At 63.2% G+C, this 16,986-nt stretch overlaps 1 protein-coding gene across 1 annotated transcript in view; it reads right to left on the bottom strand.

Annotated features, from left to right (window-relative positions):
* Positions 1-15,800, bottom strand: part of ZFPM1 (zinc finger protein, FOG family member 1) — a 65,299-nt gene extending 49,499 nt beyond the window's left edge. The window contains exon 1 of the mRNA XM_045890592.3: positions 15,406-15,800. Coding sequence (XP_045746548.1) covers positions 15,406-15,445 — 40 coding nt within the window. The 5' untranslated portion in view covers positions 15,446-15,800. The remainder of the gene's footprint in view (positions 1-15,405) is intronic.
* Positions 15,801-16,986: the final 1,186 nt, after the last annotated feature.

Below are 16,986 nucleotides of genomic sequence, written 5' to 3' on the forward strand. Positions count from 1 at the left end.
CGGATAAGGGCTGCTGGATGCGAGCGGGGGCCGCGCTAATGGAGCGGTCGCCGGGGCCCACGCGTCAGCTGGATGCAGGCGACTGCTTCCCGGAAGGGGCCGGGGCGCCAGGGCCACAGGACCCTCCCTGCCCTCTGGGGAGGGGGTGGGGACACGGCCTCCTGGGCTGCAGACCACCTCCTCGCCGCCGGCGCTGGCTCTCCCGGCGGCACTGGGCCCGCGGGACGCCACTCCATAGCGCCTGTCCCCATCCTAGGGGATTCAGAGACGCACGTTCCCACCCGTGCACACAGCCCTCCACAGTGACGTGGCCTTCTCCACCACCTCAGGCCGCCTGCTCGCCATGGACACTGAGGCAGGGCTTGCAGGGGCCGGGCCTGCATTGATGGCGGGCTGGGGGATGCTAGGGGCTGTGGCGAGGTTGGAGGGAGGCCAGAGGCACTGACCCGTCCCATGAATGGTCCTGGGCAAGCCTCTGCTGCCGGTTAGCGCTTGGCCCTATTGATCTCTCGGGAGGGGGCCAAGACTCGGGGGTCTTAGTGACCGGCCCAAGGGGACCCGGTGAGTGGCAGGGCTGGGATGTGCAGCCAATCTGTGTGGCTCCAGAGCCCATGGCCTTGACCCTGGACATCTACAGCCTTGGAACCAAACCTTCTGGCCGCAGGCCTGAGGGTGCAGATGAACCTGGGCGGGTCAAGGGCCCTGCTTGCATCTGGATTCCTCAAGCCCATCCGGCTGGGATAGAGTAGTGGAGAGGAAAAGTCTGGTCCATGAGGAGGAGAAGGGAGGGGAGGAGCCCCACACTTCCTGTGTCCTACCCCACATCCTGGGCCTGCCTGTGACATGGCTGCTGAGGGCATACAGGAAGGGAGTGCCTGTCCTGGGGGCGGCGCCCTGACTGAGCTGGTCAGCGCGTGGCAGGGGCTGTCCTCCCTCCTCCCGACCGTGGTAGCTCATTCCCTGCTCAGAGCTTTGCCTCTGCTGTGCCCTCTGCCAGGTGGCTCTTATCCACACACCCCCCCCATCTGTCTCTGCTTAACGTTGGCTTCAGAGTGGCCGCCTCGCCTTCCACGACCCCAGTCCCCCAGCTCCAGGGGCCCCCCCATCCTTAGGGTTCATTTCTGGTGTTCTCTCTCTGTTCCCCAGCAGCCTGGGTGCTATGAGGGCAGGGACCGAGCTCCCATGAGGGTCACGGGGATCCTGGACGAGGCCCCAAGCACAGCAGGGCCTCAGACAAGTTTGGAGGCCTGAACACACAAGGACACCCAGAAGTCAGCCTGCTGTCCCTACTCCAGGCACCCAGCCCTGAAGGAAGCGAGCCTGAGCCCTGCTGCAGGGGACCGGTCCTCCTTGTCTGCGGGTAATGACCCCAGCTCCCGGGCCGCTACGGCTCTGTCCATGACAGCGCTCACTGCACGCACTGACTTGTCTTTCAGTTTATTTTTTCCCGTGGGTTTGCTTTGCTTTCCTGGGACAGGGGCCGGGGTGGCGAGATTTTGAAATCAACTGAGGGAGTACTTATCAAGCACCTACTATATGCCCTGCACTGGAGAGACTCTGAGGCAGGTGCTGGGGGACCCCTCCCGGGGGACGGGGCCTAGGTGCTGTCCTTTCACTCTTGAGTGCTGAGTCCCTCTTACTCCATGCCCTGGGAGGCACTGTCACCCTGTTTTGGGGCGGGGGAGTGAAGGCGCTCAGCTGAGGTCACATGGCAGCAGTCTGGTTCTGGTCCAACAACCCCCTCCCTGTTTCCATCCCTTAGATCTCAGCCCAAACCTGTTCCCTCCTTGCCCCTCTGCTATTTTCCACTTATGCATTTTTGCAAACGCCCACACCTGTGGCTGGTTTTTGGGTCATGGAGCCCTGCAGGTGCTGCGGAACTAGGGGAGCCTCTGGCCAGGCTCTGGGCCAGCTGGGCCTACCTGGGCCCCCCATCTCACCGACAAGACAATCTGTGGGGTGCAGAGTGACTTTGAGCCCCCAAAGTTTCTTGAACACCTCTTGCAGACATGGTCTCCTGTTATATAAATTTCTGAAAATGGAAAATCTGAAAGACCCTGTTTCTAGAATACACCACAGCCACAGATAGACTAAGGAACCCCTTGAGAAACTCCTGTTTCAGCCCTCATTGTGTGGATGGGGAAACTGAGGCCCAGGGAGCAGATGGTGCTCATCAGAGTGCACAGAAATTGCCCTGGGAGACAGACAGACCAGACCCTCCCATTTTACTGATAGGAAAGCAGGTTTGGCAAATGGGTTGGGACTCTCAGTCATTAAAATGGTACCATGGCCCCGTCCCAGCCTGATGCTACAGCGAGCCTGGCAGTGTGAGGTTCTGGATAAAAATCATAGCGGGGGGGGGGGGGGGCAGAGATGGGGGTGACAGCATGCAGAGTGTGGAGGTGCTCCAGACACAGGGAGGGGGAGCTGGCCGGCCTTGAGTTGCCCCGCCCCATTTTTGAACTCAGTGTTCCCATCTGGGAGTCAGAATTGCCGGGGCTGATCTTGGGAATGCCCAAGTCCTGGTCCCCTAATTCAGGCTGTGGGGGTCTGGGCTCTGAGGGTCAGCCAGAGATCATCCAAGGGCCAAACTGTCTGTCCCCAGGCACCTGGGCAAACGGATGAGCCCAGCAGCAAGGCCCCGGAAAGGCTGGCCCTTCCAGAGCTGGGGGTGGGTGGGATTTCCATCACGGGGTCAAGGTCCGGGCAAGACAGTGTCCCCCACTCCCTAAACTAAGGGCTCCTCGTAGAGGAGACCCGCCCCCTCTGAAGAGGCCCCGCCTCACATGGAGCTCAGCCAATCCCCAGGCCTCACTCCCGCTCATTTGCCTGTCCGTTTCCATTGGCGGCATAGAGATTAGGACCTTCATTCCCAGGCCGCGGGGGCGGGGCCTGGGGAGAAGTTGTTGCGGGGCTAGGCTGGGCCGGGCTTTGGGGGGCCGGGCTAGGGGCGCTGGGGGGTGTGGGCTGGGGGTACGCTGGGCTCTGCGGGGGGCCGGGCTAGGGGCACTGGAGGGGGCTGGGAGCTGGGGGGCCCGGCTCTGGCCTCTGAAGGAGCAGGTTCTGGGGGTGCCAAGCTCTGGACGACCTGCCCCAGACCCAAGTCTGGGACACAAAATGGCCACCTGCCACACGGGGAGGACTTTGGTTATAGTACATGCTCTTCCTTTTCCTCTAAAGCTCCGTTAAATCCTCGGACTCCCCCCCCCCCCAACCCCGCCCATGATGAGTGACTCAGAGGGGGAAAGATACTGACCCAAGGTCACAGAGCTGGGACGCAGCAGCACCGCTGGGACCTCGCCCCTCGTCCCAAGGCTGGGTTCCTTCCCTCCAGGGAGGGCCTATCGGGGGCAACTTCTCATTTAGAGCTGCGTCTCCTCAGGGAGGGCTATTTTTTGGCTTCCTCTGCAAAATAATGATGAGGACGGTGATGATTTTAAGGGGACCCGAATCCCCCGGGGCAGATCTAGTGGCATCCTGTTCCTGGGGCTCTGGGAACTGCGGGGTGGTGGGCTCGCGGGTGTGAGTGTGAGTGTGTACACGCTTTTGTTCCTGGCATTTTGGTGGGTTGAGATAAGGGGAACAACAGACCGGCTCGGAGAGAGCAGGCAGATAGATAAGGCGATAGGGTTCCTCCACCACACAGGCCTATCGCCTTTTATCAGAGTTCCCTTTTCTTTCTTTTTTGTTGGGGGGGAGGGTGCAACACGCCCCGCCCCCAGCCCCCAAGCCGGGTAACGGAGGGGTGGGGGCCTCCCTTGCTCAGATCCCTCCTGCTGTGTCCACACGCCCAGAGCCCTGGCCCCCCGAGCTCCCGACTGGAAGGGTGGGGGTCCCAAGGACTGTGTTCACAACAGGGAGAACACAGAAGAGCCCCAAGGGGGAATGATGAGGGCAGGGAGGCCCAGAGGCTGGTGGCCTGGAGACTGGGTGCTGAGCCCCTCTGTCCAGACGGCCTGTGCGCCCCCGTGGGCTTAGCTGTGCAGGACAGGGAGACCTCGCAGCCCTAGGTCTCTAGGGCAGGCCTCAGCATCTTCAGCCCCATTTTCCAGATGCAGAAACTGAGTCGCAAAACAAGGATGTGCCTGTGAGCCATAGCAGCGGGGGCCCCTGTGCATTCCCTCTGGCTCTGGGAGCCAGACTCCCAAGGCCACAGGATAAACGTTCCAGAACCATCCACAGCACTGTGTGACAGGGGCCCCACACCTCTGCACCCTGGAGCTATTTGCCAAAATCAGTCCAGGAAGAATGCTGGTGGGATTCATAGAGGGTGTGCAGCAGGCAGGGAGGGCTTGCGGAGGCAGCCCCAGCCCCGACGGCTCCAACCCCTGCACAAGTCCCTGGAGAACACGGCCCTCACTGCTCCCGGCCGGGATTATGATTACGCCCATCTCACAGCTGAGGAAACTGCGGTGCAGGGACAGTCAGTCGCTTGCCCAGGGTACCCACCCAAAGGGCAGAATTTGAACCCCAGTCACCCCACTCTACACTTGTCCTCCTCCCCCACATATGCACCCATTTCACTGGAAATAGCTGACTTCCTTTAGAATAATGAAACAAAACCCAAAAGACAGAAAGAAACCAATTTTATCACCAAAGGAACCTATTTTCTGGGGGCTGATGAAATGACCCCCGGAGAAAAGCGGGAGTAGAGGCGCCCCATCACCTCCTGATCTCAGACAGGGCTGTGTGGTCCCAAGCACTCACTCACCCTCTCTGTGTCTGGGCCTTTCTCCCCTAAATGGAGGGAGCAGACCCCTTAGGAGAGGAGGAGACCCCCAGACCCTCCAGCTATGATGGAGACCCAGACCTTGACAAGGCCTCTAAGTCAGTCTCTACTGCTCCCTTCTGTGCTGTGTGACCTTGGATGAGTTGCTCAACCTCTCTGAGCCTTGAGTCCTCTTCTGAGAAGAAATGAGGTCAAAGGTGGCGCCTTTCCAGGGCTGCTCGGACTCTACAGGGTAACACAGGTCAAGCCCAGGCCTGGCACCCAGAAGGGCTCTGTAAAGGGAGCTGCTACCTGATAATGGCTACCATTGGAACTGTTAGGACTGTGGCGTCCTAGCACATGTCGGAAATGTTGCTGGCGGCCCACTCAGGCCTCCTGTCCCTGGGATCACAGAGAAATCTTATTTCTTGAGAGTCGCTTAAAAAAAAATACAGAAAGGGGGAACCATGGGCTGCACGGGTGCGCCTGCCAGGAGTCCCGGGCAGCCCCTCCGCGGGGGCCCCAGGCATGCGCCGGTGGGTGTCGTGCCCCCCCAGGCCTTGGGCGTCCCCTCCGGCACAGCTGGGGGTGGGTGTCGCCCTGCAGGTGCGCGGCCCCCACCTGGCTGCCGCACCTGTCCCTCAGTGGGAGGATTAGCCACACGCGGGGCCCTAATCGCTGCTAATCACACCACCATCACCGCAGGATCTCGGATCAGCTGAAGGAGGCAGCTTTATCCAGACAGACGCAGAGATGGCACCTAGTCCCATCTGGGCGCCGACTGTCACAAGTGGCAGCCGGGCCGGGGAAGGCAGGGAGCCGGGAGCCCCTCCCCCTCCCCCACCAGCCAACGGCGCTCAGCTGGGTCCCAACATTGACTGGGCACGCACTGTGTGACCTGGTAGAGTTCTGGGCGCCCAGAGACAGCAGAGACCCTGCCCTCGGGGCACCGCATCCTCTCGGCAAGCTGGGGCCCATCTGATGAGGATGGAACTGAGGCTCACGCGCCCAGAGGTAGAGCGGGGCAGCCGGGGCAGACTCCCAGCTGTAGCGGGGCGCCTTGAATCCGCCCCTGTGCCCCCAGAGTTTCAGCCCTCAGGCCGGGGGCACCGTTCCTTCCACACCGTTCCATCCTCCTCTGCTGCAGCTTTTCTGAGCGGAGGCCCCAGCCTTCCCCTCCCCGGCCGGGCCCCCAGACACTGCCTGGGTGCAGAGGCCTGGGAGGCGCAGGCTGGGCGGGCTGAGGTTCACGGCTGGCCCCGGGGGCCAGGAGAGGCAGAGACGGCCAAGGGCTCCCCTCCAGGGCCCCCACCATCCCCACCCTCCTCCCTACCTTCTTTTTCAAAAACATAATTTATCTGTGTATTATCAAGAAATCCAGACACTTTAATCAGTGAGCTATGAAGTCAGAATTTCCATTCTTATCTGCGGGAGGAGTGGAAACGGAGGAGATAGGCGGCGGGAACGGATCGCTGGTAGGGAATGTTAATGGGCGGAGAGGCTGGGCTATTGGCCACGGAGACGCCGTATCTCCCCCATTATCAAGGCCGTATCTCACCAACCATCTCAGCGCGGTAATGGGGCCAGTTCAACTTTCCGAGTTATCACAGGAGCTGAAACCTGCGCCCGCCAGAGGCCGGGCCGGCAGACAGTTCCGGGCGGACTGGGCTTCGGCCGGCAAAGCCAGGAGGGGTGGGGGGGACAGCCGGCCTGGCTGGGGTCCCCCCAAGGGCCTGGGTGCCCCCCGACCATCAAGGCCACCACACTGAATGTCGAGAGTCCCTCTGTTCTCCAGGAAAATGTTTGGTTTGGGCAGAGCCGGGCATGGGCATGTTGCACAGGAGGGGAAACTGAGGCAGGAAGCCAGCTCAGGGTCCAAGGGCTCCCGGGCCCTCCTGAGCTGTGCCAGGCCCATGAGGTGAGAGAGTGTGGTGTGAGGGCCTGGCAGGTGGGGGGAGGAGGGAAGGGAACACCACGCCCTCCTACCTGGTGGCCCCTTCTTGGGGGCTTTTCCAGGCCCTAAGCCCCAGGAGCAGGAAACGTCAGTAACAAAGACAGCAGGGTGAGGATACCCTTGTAGGCTCTGCCCCTGCAGGTCCTGAGTGTGAGGCTTCGCTTTGTAGCCCCTTGGCAGCCTGGGGTACACTCAATGCACCCCTCAAATGTGAAAGGGCCTCCCACCGCCCTCAGCCCTCCTGCGTGGGACACCCCATGGGGGCCAGAGCCCATAAGCGGAACACTTTTGTTCATTCAAAAGGAAGGGACCCCAAATCCACTCATTCCAACCCTGGAAGGACTTAGTGCTCCCACTCTAATGCTCAGAGGGGCATCTGAGGTGTGGAGTAAGAGTCTCCCCTGAGGCCCGTCCACTGCATGGAGCCCCCATCGGACTCCGAGGGCCCCAGGAACTGCCCCGGCTATAGACTGGGTCGACTGGGGCTCTGGTCCTTCTCCTGCAGCCACCTGGGCCCAGAGAGGGGAAGGGACTCGCCCAAGGTCATACGGCCAGGGAGAAACAGCCTGGTCACCACAGCTGGCCACTGCCCGGAACCACAGGAAGGCCTCAGTTTCCTGGACTTGAGCATGGGTGTTGCCAGGCTGGCTGAGAGCCAGAAGAGCTCTACCCCTGGAAACCACCTCTGTAGCCATCCTCTCCCCCTCCCCCAGGTTGGGGAGCTCGGGCTGCACTCCTCCGTCTGAAAACCCACCGAGCCTCAGTTTCCTGGGCTAATCACTGAGCGTCCCTCAAAAGTGGCTGCAGAGGAGGGTGGGGATGGTGGGGGCCCTGGAGGGGCATGAGCAAGTGTCTGTAGGTTCTGGGCACACAGCAGGGGCTTAGTAAGTACTCGGGTGGTGCTTGCTGTGCTGACCAAGCAAGGCCTGGCGAGCCCGGGGTTGATGGCAGGATGAGCCGGGGGCCCCAGACAAGCTGGGTCTGGATGGGAGGAGGCCACGCGAAGTCCTGTGGCTGCCCGAGGCTCTGAGCAGAGGCCTTCTCTTGGGTCTCAAGCGTCAGAGCACCTGATGCCTGGGCAGCTCCCGAGCCCTCCCTGGGGGCTGAGAATCCAGCAGAGCCCAGGACAGATCCACCATTGCCTGCGAGGCCCTGTCCCCAGGGGAAAGCCCACCGCAGGACAGAGCCGTGACCACCTGGCCTGGGCCCTCTTCCCCTCCTGCTCTCTGGGTCTGACTTGCAGGGTGGAGGCTTGATGGAGAAAAGGGAAATTGAGGCAGGTGGCCTGTGACAGGTGTAGACACCCAGGGCAGACTGGGAAAGCTGGAGGGCCTGAGTCAGACACCAAGAGGAACTGGCAGGAAGCAGGCCCAGGGGGACAGGACAGGACAGATGACCCTCTGTACTCTTCACTTTAACTCTGTCAGACAAGCCCAAGGGCACCCCAGCTCTGGCCCGGGCTGCACCTCCTGTACCAGGTCTTAGCCTCCCCACCCTGAGCCGTCGGCATCGATGTTCCACTTTATGGGGGAAACTGAGGCTCAGCTACTTGCAGGAGGCCTGGGCACCCTCAGAGCCCAGCCTGGCATCCCCATAACATCCCCATCTTGCAAAGGTGAAGACTGAGCCTCGGGAAGGCAGGGCAACTTCTGTGTCTCTGCAGAGTTTTATCCTTGACCCCAGGATCTGGCCTGTCCTTGGCTGTGGCCACCCACAGGGAAGCTCCTGGAGGCGCCCACGATCACAGCCCACACGGTGGCCACCCCCTCCTTCCCAGGAAGCAGCATGCCTGCCTGTTCTGGGGGGCCTAGGACACACGCCCCCAGCCTGGGAGCTGCGGCAGGCCTTCTGCAGACCACTGCCTCAAACCTGTTTCTATACTGCTCATGCACTGTGTGACCCCCACTGTGCCACCCACCCTCTCTGGTCCTCCGCTTCTTTGTGTATAAAGCAGGTTGAGAACCCCAACCTTAGCAGGCGTCCAGGAGAATCACGGGAGGGGATGCCTGCAAAGCACTTAGCAGATGGGAGCTATCAGCTGCTGGCTGGCTGGGTCTCTGTCCCCATTGTAGCTCCTGGACTGAAGGAACCAGGAGCCCCCGGGGCTGGTCTGAGCTCTGACCATGCTCGGGCTCCTGGAAGCGGTAACCCAGCACCCTCTCTCCTCTTCTAAAGCTGGGGAAAGCCAGGCTCTGGGAGTCCACGGCCTCTGGTCCAGGGGAGGCAGACAGGAGGGACAGGAGGTGGAAGGGAGGGGCTGGCTTATCTGCCTAAGCCTGCTCTGGCCCAAGGTCAGCTGCCACATTCCTGACCCAGCGGGGACACTGCCTTCTCCCAAACAAGGGGCCTTGGGAGAGGGAGAAGGAGGGGAGGAGTGGGCTGGAGAGGTCCTGGGACAGGTGGCCTGGGGGGGCTGAGGCAGTGCGGTCCAGAGAAGTTCTGCCCACCCGTCCTGCGGCCTCCAGCATGTCCCAGCCCCCGAGGGCCTCAGTTTTCTTACCTGGAAGATGGGTGAACCAATAATGCTGATGGTCATGACAGCAGGGAAGATCCTTGGGCAGGAAAAAGACTGAGGGGGTGCGGTGCATCAGGGTCCCCCTGCCCACAAGTCCCTTCAAAAACTATCACCCGAAGGTGGGAGCAGGGGGAGGCTGGAGACAGGACTCTGTGTGAAGTGTCCAGTCCTCCAGGCTTCTGGCAAAATCTCAGTAATGCAACCAGCAGCAACCAGGGCTACCACATCCACCAAGGATGTGACCTTGGGACAGGATTGTACAGTTGGCACTTGGGATCTCACAGACCTCACAAAGACCCCAGGAAGGAGGTGCTGTTATTAAGCTCTTGCTTCGAAAGAGGGAACTGAGATGAGAGAAGTCATCTGTCCGCAGGGTCACGGTGAGGCCAGGACCCAAGGCCAAGCGGTGGCCCCCTCTGTGGTGGCCTCCCACTCTGGAGATGTGGGCAGCCCAGGCCTGGAACATAAGGCCTCTGCTCCCAGTGTGGGGACAGGGTGGGGATGGAAGCACTAGGGTCCCAGGGGGCAGGGTCTCTGTCCTCAGTCCGCCCACTGGCCACACGGGCAGCAGGCGTGGGTGGGGGCAACATGTCCTCCAGCAACAAACAGCTCGGGCTCCCCTCCCGAGCCGGGACCCTGGGTGTTCTCCAAATAGCACCCACAGTATCCCAGCCCTGCTTGGGCACAGGGCACAGCCACAGGAGCAGGCACCGTGTTATACCCATTCTACAGATGAGAAACCGACTGGGAAGGAAAGAGACACTCACCAAGGCCACTCAGCCAGGAAGCTGAGCGGACGGGAGGCCAGAGTGGCAGTCTCAGATGATGTGAATTTCCCTTGGATTCTCATGGCTCAGGTGGCCAGCCACGTGGCCAGCAATGGCATCATCCCTATCTTGCAGATGGGTAAACCGAGGCTCACTCGGGAGGGCCTTGCCCATAGTCCTACATCCATTTCACACTGTGTATCCGTTAAGTCATTATGTGACAGAGTTCTGGAAAGCCCACTATGTGGGGACAGGACAGATCCAGTCCCCACTCCCAGGTTGCAGAGATCTGAGCTGCCTGTGCAAAGGCCCTGGGGCCGGGACTAAAACAAGGCACCGAGAAATCCTCCCCTCTCAGCTGGAACACAGCTGGGCCAGCCCTGGTGAGGGGCTCTGCCCGATGGGGGCTGCCTTTCCCCAGCCCCCATGCGCTCCTTTTCTCATAAGAACCCACGAAGTGCAACTTCACGGTAGCCGAGCCCTCACCTATGGGCATCTGTCTCCTCCTGCCACTGCTGAGGACACTGAGGCCCACAGGGGGCCAGGAGGTACATGTGGAGACCAACTCCCTCTGCAGGTGTTACTGCGCCCACTTCTGGATCCCCCTTCACCCCAGGCCACTCCTGCTGAGCGGGGCGCAGTAGACAAGACCCAGAGAGTAAACACGTGGCTGTGGCCTCAGTTTCCCCCTCTGTGAAATGGGAACAGGGACCCTGGGGCATCTCCAGGGGTATGGTGGCTGGGTGGGCAGGAGCCCAGCCAGGCGCCCGAGGTCCCTGGGCTTGGCGATACCAATCAGCGGGCAACAGCTGCCTCCAGGAGGAGGCCCGTCGATGGCAGATAGGCCGGCTGGGAGTATTATTCACGAGTCCGTCAAGCCCCAGGAACGTCTGGTTGGCATAGAAACAGGAGATAAGGGGTACAATTAATGGCATCACATTCCCTCCTCCTTTCTTCCCCAACTGACCCATTTAAATCCCTGGCGGGTCTGGTGCCATGCTGGGCTCCCAGTGACCTCCAGGGAGGGGCTGGCTGGGCAGGCAGGGCTCGGCCAGGGCTCAGGTCCCCGGGCAGGGCTGGCTTCAGTCTCCCCAGGGAGCACCCCTGCGCAGCAGTGCCTCAGCAAGGAGGCTCTGGGAGACTCGGCAAGGGCTGGGCTGGAGAAGGACCCTACAGCATCTCCGCTCCCAAAGGCCCATTTCACAGATGTGGAGACTGAAGGCAGATAAGCCTGGGGGCGGGAGACAAGAGGAAGGCAGAGTGATGCTCACAGGCTGGCTGGTTCAGGGCGCGGGGCCGGGCTGCCTGCGTTCCACCTCTGGCTCTGCCACTTCTTTGGGGGAGAAACTTAAGCAATCTGTGCTCAGTTTCCCCAGATGTAAAGGTGATAAGAATAGGACCTATTTTAAGTTAGTATGTGGCCTGGCACAGAGTAATCTCTGTAAGTATTAGCTATTGTTAATATTATTACTGTCCAGTGCATGAATGAGCTGCTTGTTTTTCCTGAGGCCCAGGAGTGCAGGAAAACCAAGAACCATCTAGAGCCAGGGTGGAAGCCAACCTCAGGGGTGACAGCTGGGCTCCAGGGTCCACCTGGCCCATTCAAGTCCAGGTTCAGAGCTGGGAGCCCGTGAGGAAGGCCCTCCTGGCCTCTCAGCCCTTCATCCCCTGGGCTCACCACAGATCGGTCCCCATGTTCCCAGGGCTCTGAGGCGGGGGCAAGGCCAGCAGAGGAGGACAGGACTTGCGTCCCTGCTGACCCTGGGATAGCAAGCACTGTCACACCTGTCTTTCACAGAGGGGAAACTGAGGCCGTGGAAGGCAAGTGAAATGCCCATGGTGGCTCGGCACCAGGATCAGCCAGGTGGCCAGATCCCCCTCTCTCTTCACCCTCTGCCATCCCAGTGAGGTACGGCACGGTGAGGGGGCCCCGGGGGGCCATGCCAGCTCCCACGTGCCTCCCGTACTTGGCAGGAGACTGTGGCCGGCTCTGCTCTGCGCAGACAATCCCTCTTACGTTCCTGAAAACCTCCTCCCCGTCCTGGGCCTCAGCCGGGTCTCGCGCACTGGCCCTCACCTTCTAGAAAGCCCTGGCAGTGCCACAGGCGGGTGCTGAACCGCCGGAGAGAGCACAGGCTGAGTCTGAAGCACGGAGTGAATTAGTCACCCTGTGGCCACCAATAATTTGTTTGATCAAACTGGGAGAATGTGTGAACAACATCCTCCCAAAAGATGGAGTGGCTGCTGGAGGGGGATGGGCGGGGCAAGTCCCCAGCTTCTGCTGGAAGCCCCCACCCAGCTGGCCTGGGTTTCCACTAGGTATCTAGGCCCATGGTCCCTGAGGGGCTTCCCCCTGCCAAGTGGCCCCCTTGACATCACCAGTCTGACCTGGGGGCTGATTCCCGTCAGCCTGGCCCACCCTCCTCACCTCCCACAGGCATCCCTTCCCTAGCCTCCCTTGCCTCTGAGCCCTTCACACCCCCGACAACCGCCAGGAATCATCATCCCATTTTTCAGAGTTGGAAACTGAGGCTGGCCCATTGTCCCTGGAGGTACCTCCACGGCGGGCCTACTGCTGACCTCGATGCAGGTACCCCGTTCTGGGACGTGTCCCTGACTGGACTTCCACCTATTACCCCCCACCTAAGACAGGGCTGGGACCCAGGGCATGCATACAGCAAGTGCTCAGTAAAGACTTGCTGAGTGAATCAAGGCAGGTCTTCCATCCTGATCTGGGGGACCTGCTTGGAAAGACCATCAGCACCCTGGCTTCCTCCCTCTCCCCCCAAACTCAGCCCTGGAAACGGAAACCACCTTGATTTTTTTCAACAAAACTCTAAGCGGCCTACACCTAAAACTTGCCAGGAACGCACACCAACCCCAGCACCATTCAAGGGGGAAAACACGCTCTCTCCTGAAGGTGACAAACCCCACCTCGGGCTATCTCACACCATCTCGTAGGAATGGGACGGGTGTCCCCTCCCCTCGCCCCGGAGCTCTGGGCCAGCGCCGAGTCACTTTCCTTTCATTTTGACGGACTGTACCACCCGCAGGGGAGGATCAACTTCTTGGCAGTTAAGTATGTTTGGGAAGAAAACTCGCCTAGACGACCGGGCGCAGAGGCCCGCTCCCCCTGCCCCCGCCCTGGCCCGGGTCCGAGGCCCCCACTCCCCCAGCCACGACTCCCCCGCGCTGTTGTTGCTTCTAACCGGGCGGGTCTGGTGGCCATAGATAAGGCCTCTTATCGCTCTTGGCGATCGCCATCCGGCCGACTGGCCCTGCGCTTATCGCAGCTCACATCGACCCGGGCGGGAGGAAAGCTCGGATGGCCGGGGGTCCCGAGCTGGGCTCTGCCCCGCGCTCCCAGCCAGCTCGGCCCGGCCTATCGGCTCGGCCATCTGGCCGGCCAAGGCCGCGCTCCTGCCTCGCCCTCCCCCGCTCCCACGTTTGAAGTTAATAAATGGAAGCGCCTATCGCCTCCACCATCGGTTGCGCGCCTTATCAGCACGGCACATCTATCTCTGCGTGGAACAAAAGGCGCACAGAGGCGCGGGCAGCTGCGCCCCGGCTCGGGTGAGGGCGCAGGGGGCGGTGGCCCCAAGCGCCCGGCCCCCTCCCCTCCACGCCCGCGGCCTGGTCGCAGGTGAGGCTAGCGCGGCGGGCGCACAGCTGCGAGGGCCGCACGCAGCGCCGCGGGCAGAGGGAGGGCGGGCGGGCGCCGCCGCTTGGTGACAATCAGAGTTCGCATCTTAACGCGCCAAGATCTGCCAGAGGGAGGAGGCGGCGCCGGGGGTGGGGGGGGGGCAGGGAGGGTGCGCGGTGCCGCCTGCCGCGCCCCGGCCCCTGCCCGGATCCTGGCCGGGCGAGGGTCAGCAGCGGGGGCTCGTCTGCGTGCCCTACGTGGTCCCTGTCCCCAAGGAGCACCGCTCCGCCGACCCTTCTGGGCCAGGGCGCTCGCCCTGCTCGACGCCTTATCGGCGCTGTCGATGGGTTCCCAGCCTGAGATCTCCCTGCCCGCGCTATCTCTATTTCTCATCACGCTGAAACACATACACACGCACACACGAGAACAGACCGAACAGAGGCGCACGGGGGAGGAGGGGAAAAAGAAACCAGAGAACGAGCGCAGATCGGGACCTGTGGGTGGTTTTAATACTTAAGTTGACTTGATAAAGGCGACTTTCGGAAAACAGGTCCTGCTTGCACACTGGGGGAGTGGGTTACCGGAACCCAGATTCATGCTTGCGTTCCCCCTGTCCAGGACCTCGGGGGTAGACACTCCCCCCCAGGCGCGTGCACACGGGATCCTGGTGGCAGTGGTCGTGTGGCCAGCCCGGGTGCCTGGGGCTGGCGGAGGGCTGGAGGCCTCCGCTCTTCGCTTCCCATCCTGCCTGGCAGAGGCGACCCCCGGAGGAAACCCCGTACTCAGGCCCTGGCTGAGAGGCGCGAAGTTACTGGTGTGGGGTGGGGAGCGGCGCTTCCTGTACGCGCGCTCTCTCGCTCCCCGCGCAGCCGAGCGGCCCAGAGTGCGCGGCGCTTTTATCACCGGGCATTGGCAGTATGAACTCAGCGGCCGCGCGGTCCCCTGGGGAGTGGCCCGCGGGCCGGAATAGGCGAGAAACTTGGGACACGCGCAGAGGCGACCGTGACCTGGCGCCGAGTCCCCGGAAGCCCCTCTCCCCTGACTCGGAGTAGCCCCTCGGATAAGGGGGTGGGGGGTGCCTGCCTGCTACACGTGCGGCCTTGGCCGGGACAGAGAGTAAGGTCGGGCCTCCAGGAGGCTGTCCCCAGGCAGGGAAGGCTCGAGTTTGAGACCCCAGCGACAGGGCGCGCGGATCTGAGCGGCTGGAGCCGAGCGCACGGGCTGCGGTGGCCGCCCGCGCCCCCACCCCCCAGCCAGGCGGCGACTGGGCCAGCAGGAGAGGTGGTGGGCGCCGGCCGGTCCCCGCCACTCGGTCATGCATTTCCACGCGGCCCGGGTGCCCCCTCTCCCTCCCAGGTCTCTCTCTGTTTCTCCCTCTAGATACAAAGCCTGAGAGAGTCAACCGCGCGGCGAGATAAGATCACAATTTCAGCCCGTCCCGACAGAGCGATCTTATCAGGATGGGACTTGCAGAATGGAATATTTTAAACTTTATCTGAGCCCAGATCGGGGCCGCCTTATCGCAGCACCATCTCGGGGATGCGGGGGAGGGGCGGGACGCAAGGTGGCCGCGCCCCCGGCCGCCCCGCTCCCGGCCCCCTGGGCGGACACCCCTCCGGGCCGGACCCCCGGTGCCGGAGCCGAGACGCGGGGGCCCGGCCGGCCGCGGAGATTAGATTACTGCGCGCTTGGCGCACAGCGCGGGGGGCGCGGCGCGGGGTGAAGGTCGCGGGCGCCGCGAGCGCAGCCGGCCGGCCGTGTGGGGCCGGGCCAGCGGGGGCCGACGAGGGTCGGGCGAGCGGGCAAAGTTTGACTCACGCTTGATCTGCCGGGGGTTGCTCTGTTTCCTCCTGGACATGTCTCCGGCGCCGCGCGCCCTCCCGGCGGCCGCCTCTAGCCCCTGGAGGGCGGCGGCGGGCGGCGGGGGCGCGGCGGGGCCGCGGGGCGGCTCATGCCCCCGGCCCCCGGGCTCCGCGGCCGCCCCGGCCCGCGCCCCAGCCCGCCGCGCCCGGCCCGGAGCCGCTGCGGAGGCCGGAGGCAAGGCCCTGCGCTGCGGGCGCGCCGACCGCCGGGGGCGGCGGGCGGCGGGCTGCTGCCGGCTCCTCGGCTCCCGCGCAGACGCCGCCGCCGCTCGGCTTTTCTCAATGGAACCTGCGAGCAGCGCGCGCCGAACCGGGCGGCCTCGGCCAGGGCGCTCCCGGCGGGCGGGCGGGCCGGCGCGGCGGGGGCGGGGCCTGCGCGTCCCCGGCGCCGCGCCTCCGGCCCGCCCCCGGCGCGCTGGCCCCGCCCCGCCGCCGCGCTGGCCCCGCCCCCGGGCGGATCCCGGTTCCCAGCAGCCCTGGCCCCGCCCCGGCCCCGCCCCCGGCCTGCGTGGCGCTGGCCCCGCCCCCGGCCCTGGGTGGACCTCTGGCTTCCTCGACTCCTCCTTCGGTCCCGCAGCTTTGTCCCCAGGCCTAGCTCTGATTCAACGACCTATTCTGTCCCGCCGCCCCGCGGCCGCTCTGGACCCGCCCCCTCGGCGCTAGCTCCGCCCCCAAGCCTGACACCGCATGGCTCGGCTCACCCCCTCGCCCCGCCCCAGGCTTCTCGTGGCTCCGCCCCCAGGCCCTCGGCCCCGCCCAGGGCCCCTGCACTCCACGACAGCCCCCTCCGCCTGAGGGACGCGGGCAGTAAGGGCCGGGTCAGGAAGCCCGAGGCCTTGATGCCCCGCAGTGTCTTGGGTCAGATTTGGGGTGTGCAGGGCTGTGGCCGGGTGGGGACTTCCGTCCGAGACCGAGGTGGAAGCAGCATTCCCGGGGTCCGCCGCCTCCGGCGGCTGCGACCCCCAAATGGAGAGCAGGGACCTCTGGCCCTCCTCCCTTGGGCTCCGGTCTGGCTGGAAGTCGGGGAGGGTGCGGAAGCCAGCATCCTCTCCCTGCTGCCCCTGCCGCAGCTCCCCCCCCCCCCCCCCCCGGGCATTGCCCCCTCGGCGGGCCCTGACTCCCCAGTTGCCCCTGCTGGAGGCCCGGGGAGGAGGCCCCTCCATGGGCTGAGCGGACACCCGCGTCCCCTCCCGGCCTGGAACAGGGTCAGTACTGTCTGTTCTAGCCCTGGAAACGGACACTGTCTCTCCTGTCTTTTGGGATATGTTCATAGGATCCCAGAGGCCCCCCATTTTCCAGGGCAGCTCAAGTCACACAGCATTAGGAGCTGTGCCCCCAAGTTGAATTGTATTCTTTTAATATTCTTGGCCTGCATTTGGTTGGTACCTGCTCCCTCTGTCCCATATTCAGAAGAAATAGGGGGTGAGTGCAGCCCAGGGGCTAAGCAGACGACCTTTGCAAAGACACCTGGGTGGCCCATCCGGACGGCTGGCCCACCCACCTGACAGCAGATAATCATCACAACTGTCACCTTCAG

Source organism: Mirounga angustirostris, unplaced genomic scaffold, assembly GCF_029215605.1.
Source record: "Mirounga angustirostris isolate CCGP_5_RB_7025 unplaced genomic scaffold, mMirAng1.0.hap1 SCAF_16, whole genome shotgun sequence".
NCBI classification, from domain to species: domain Eukaryota; kingdom Metazoa; phylum Chordata; class Mammalia; order Carnivora; family Phocidae; genus Mirounga; species Mirounga angustirostris.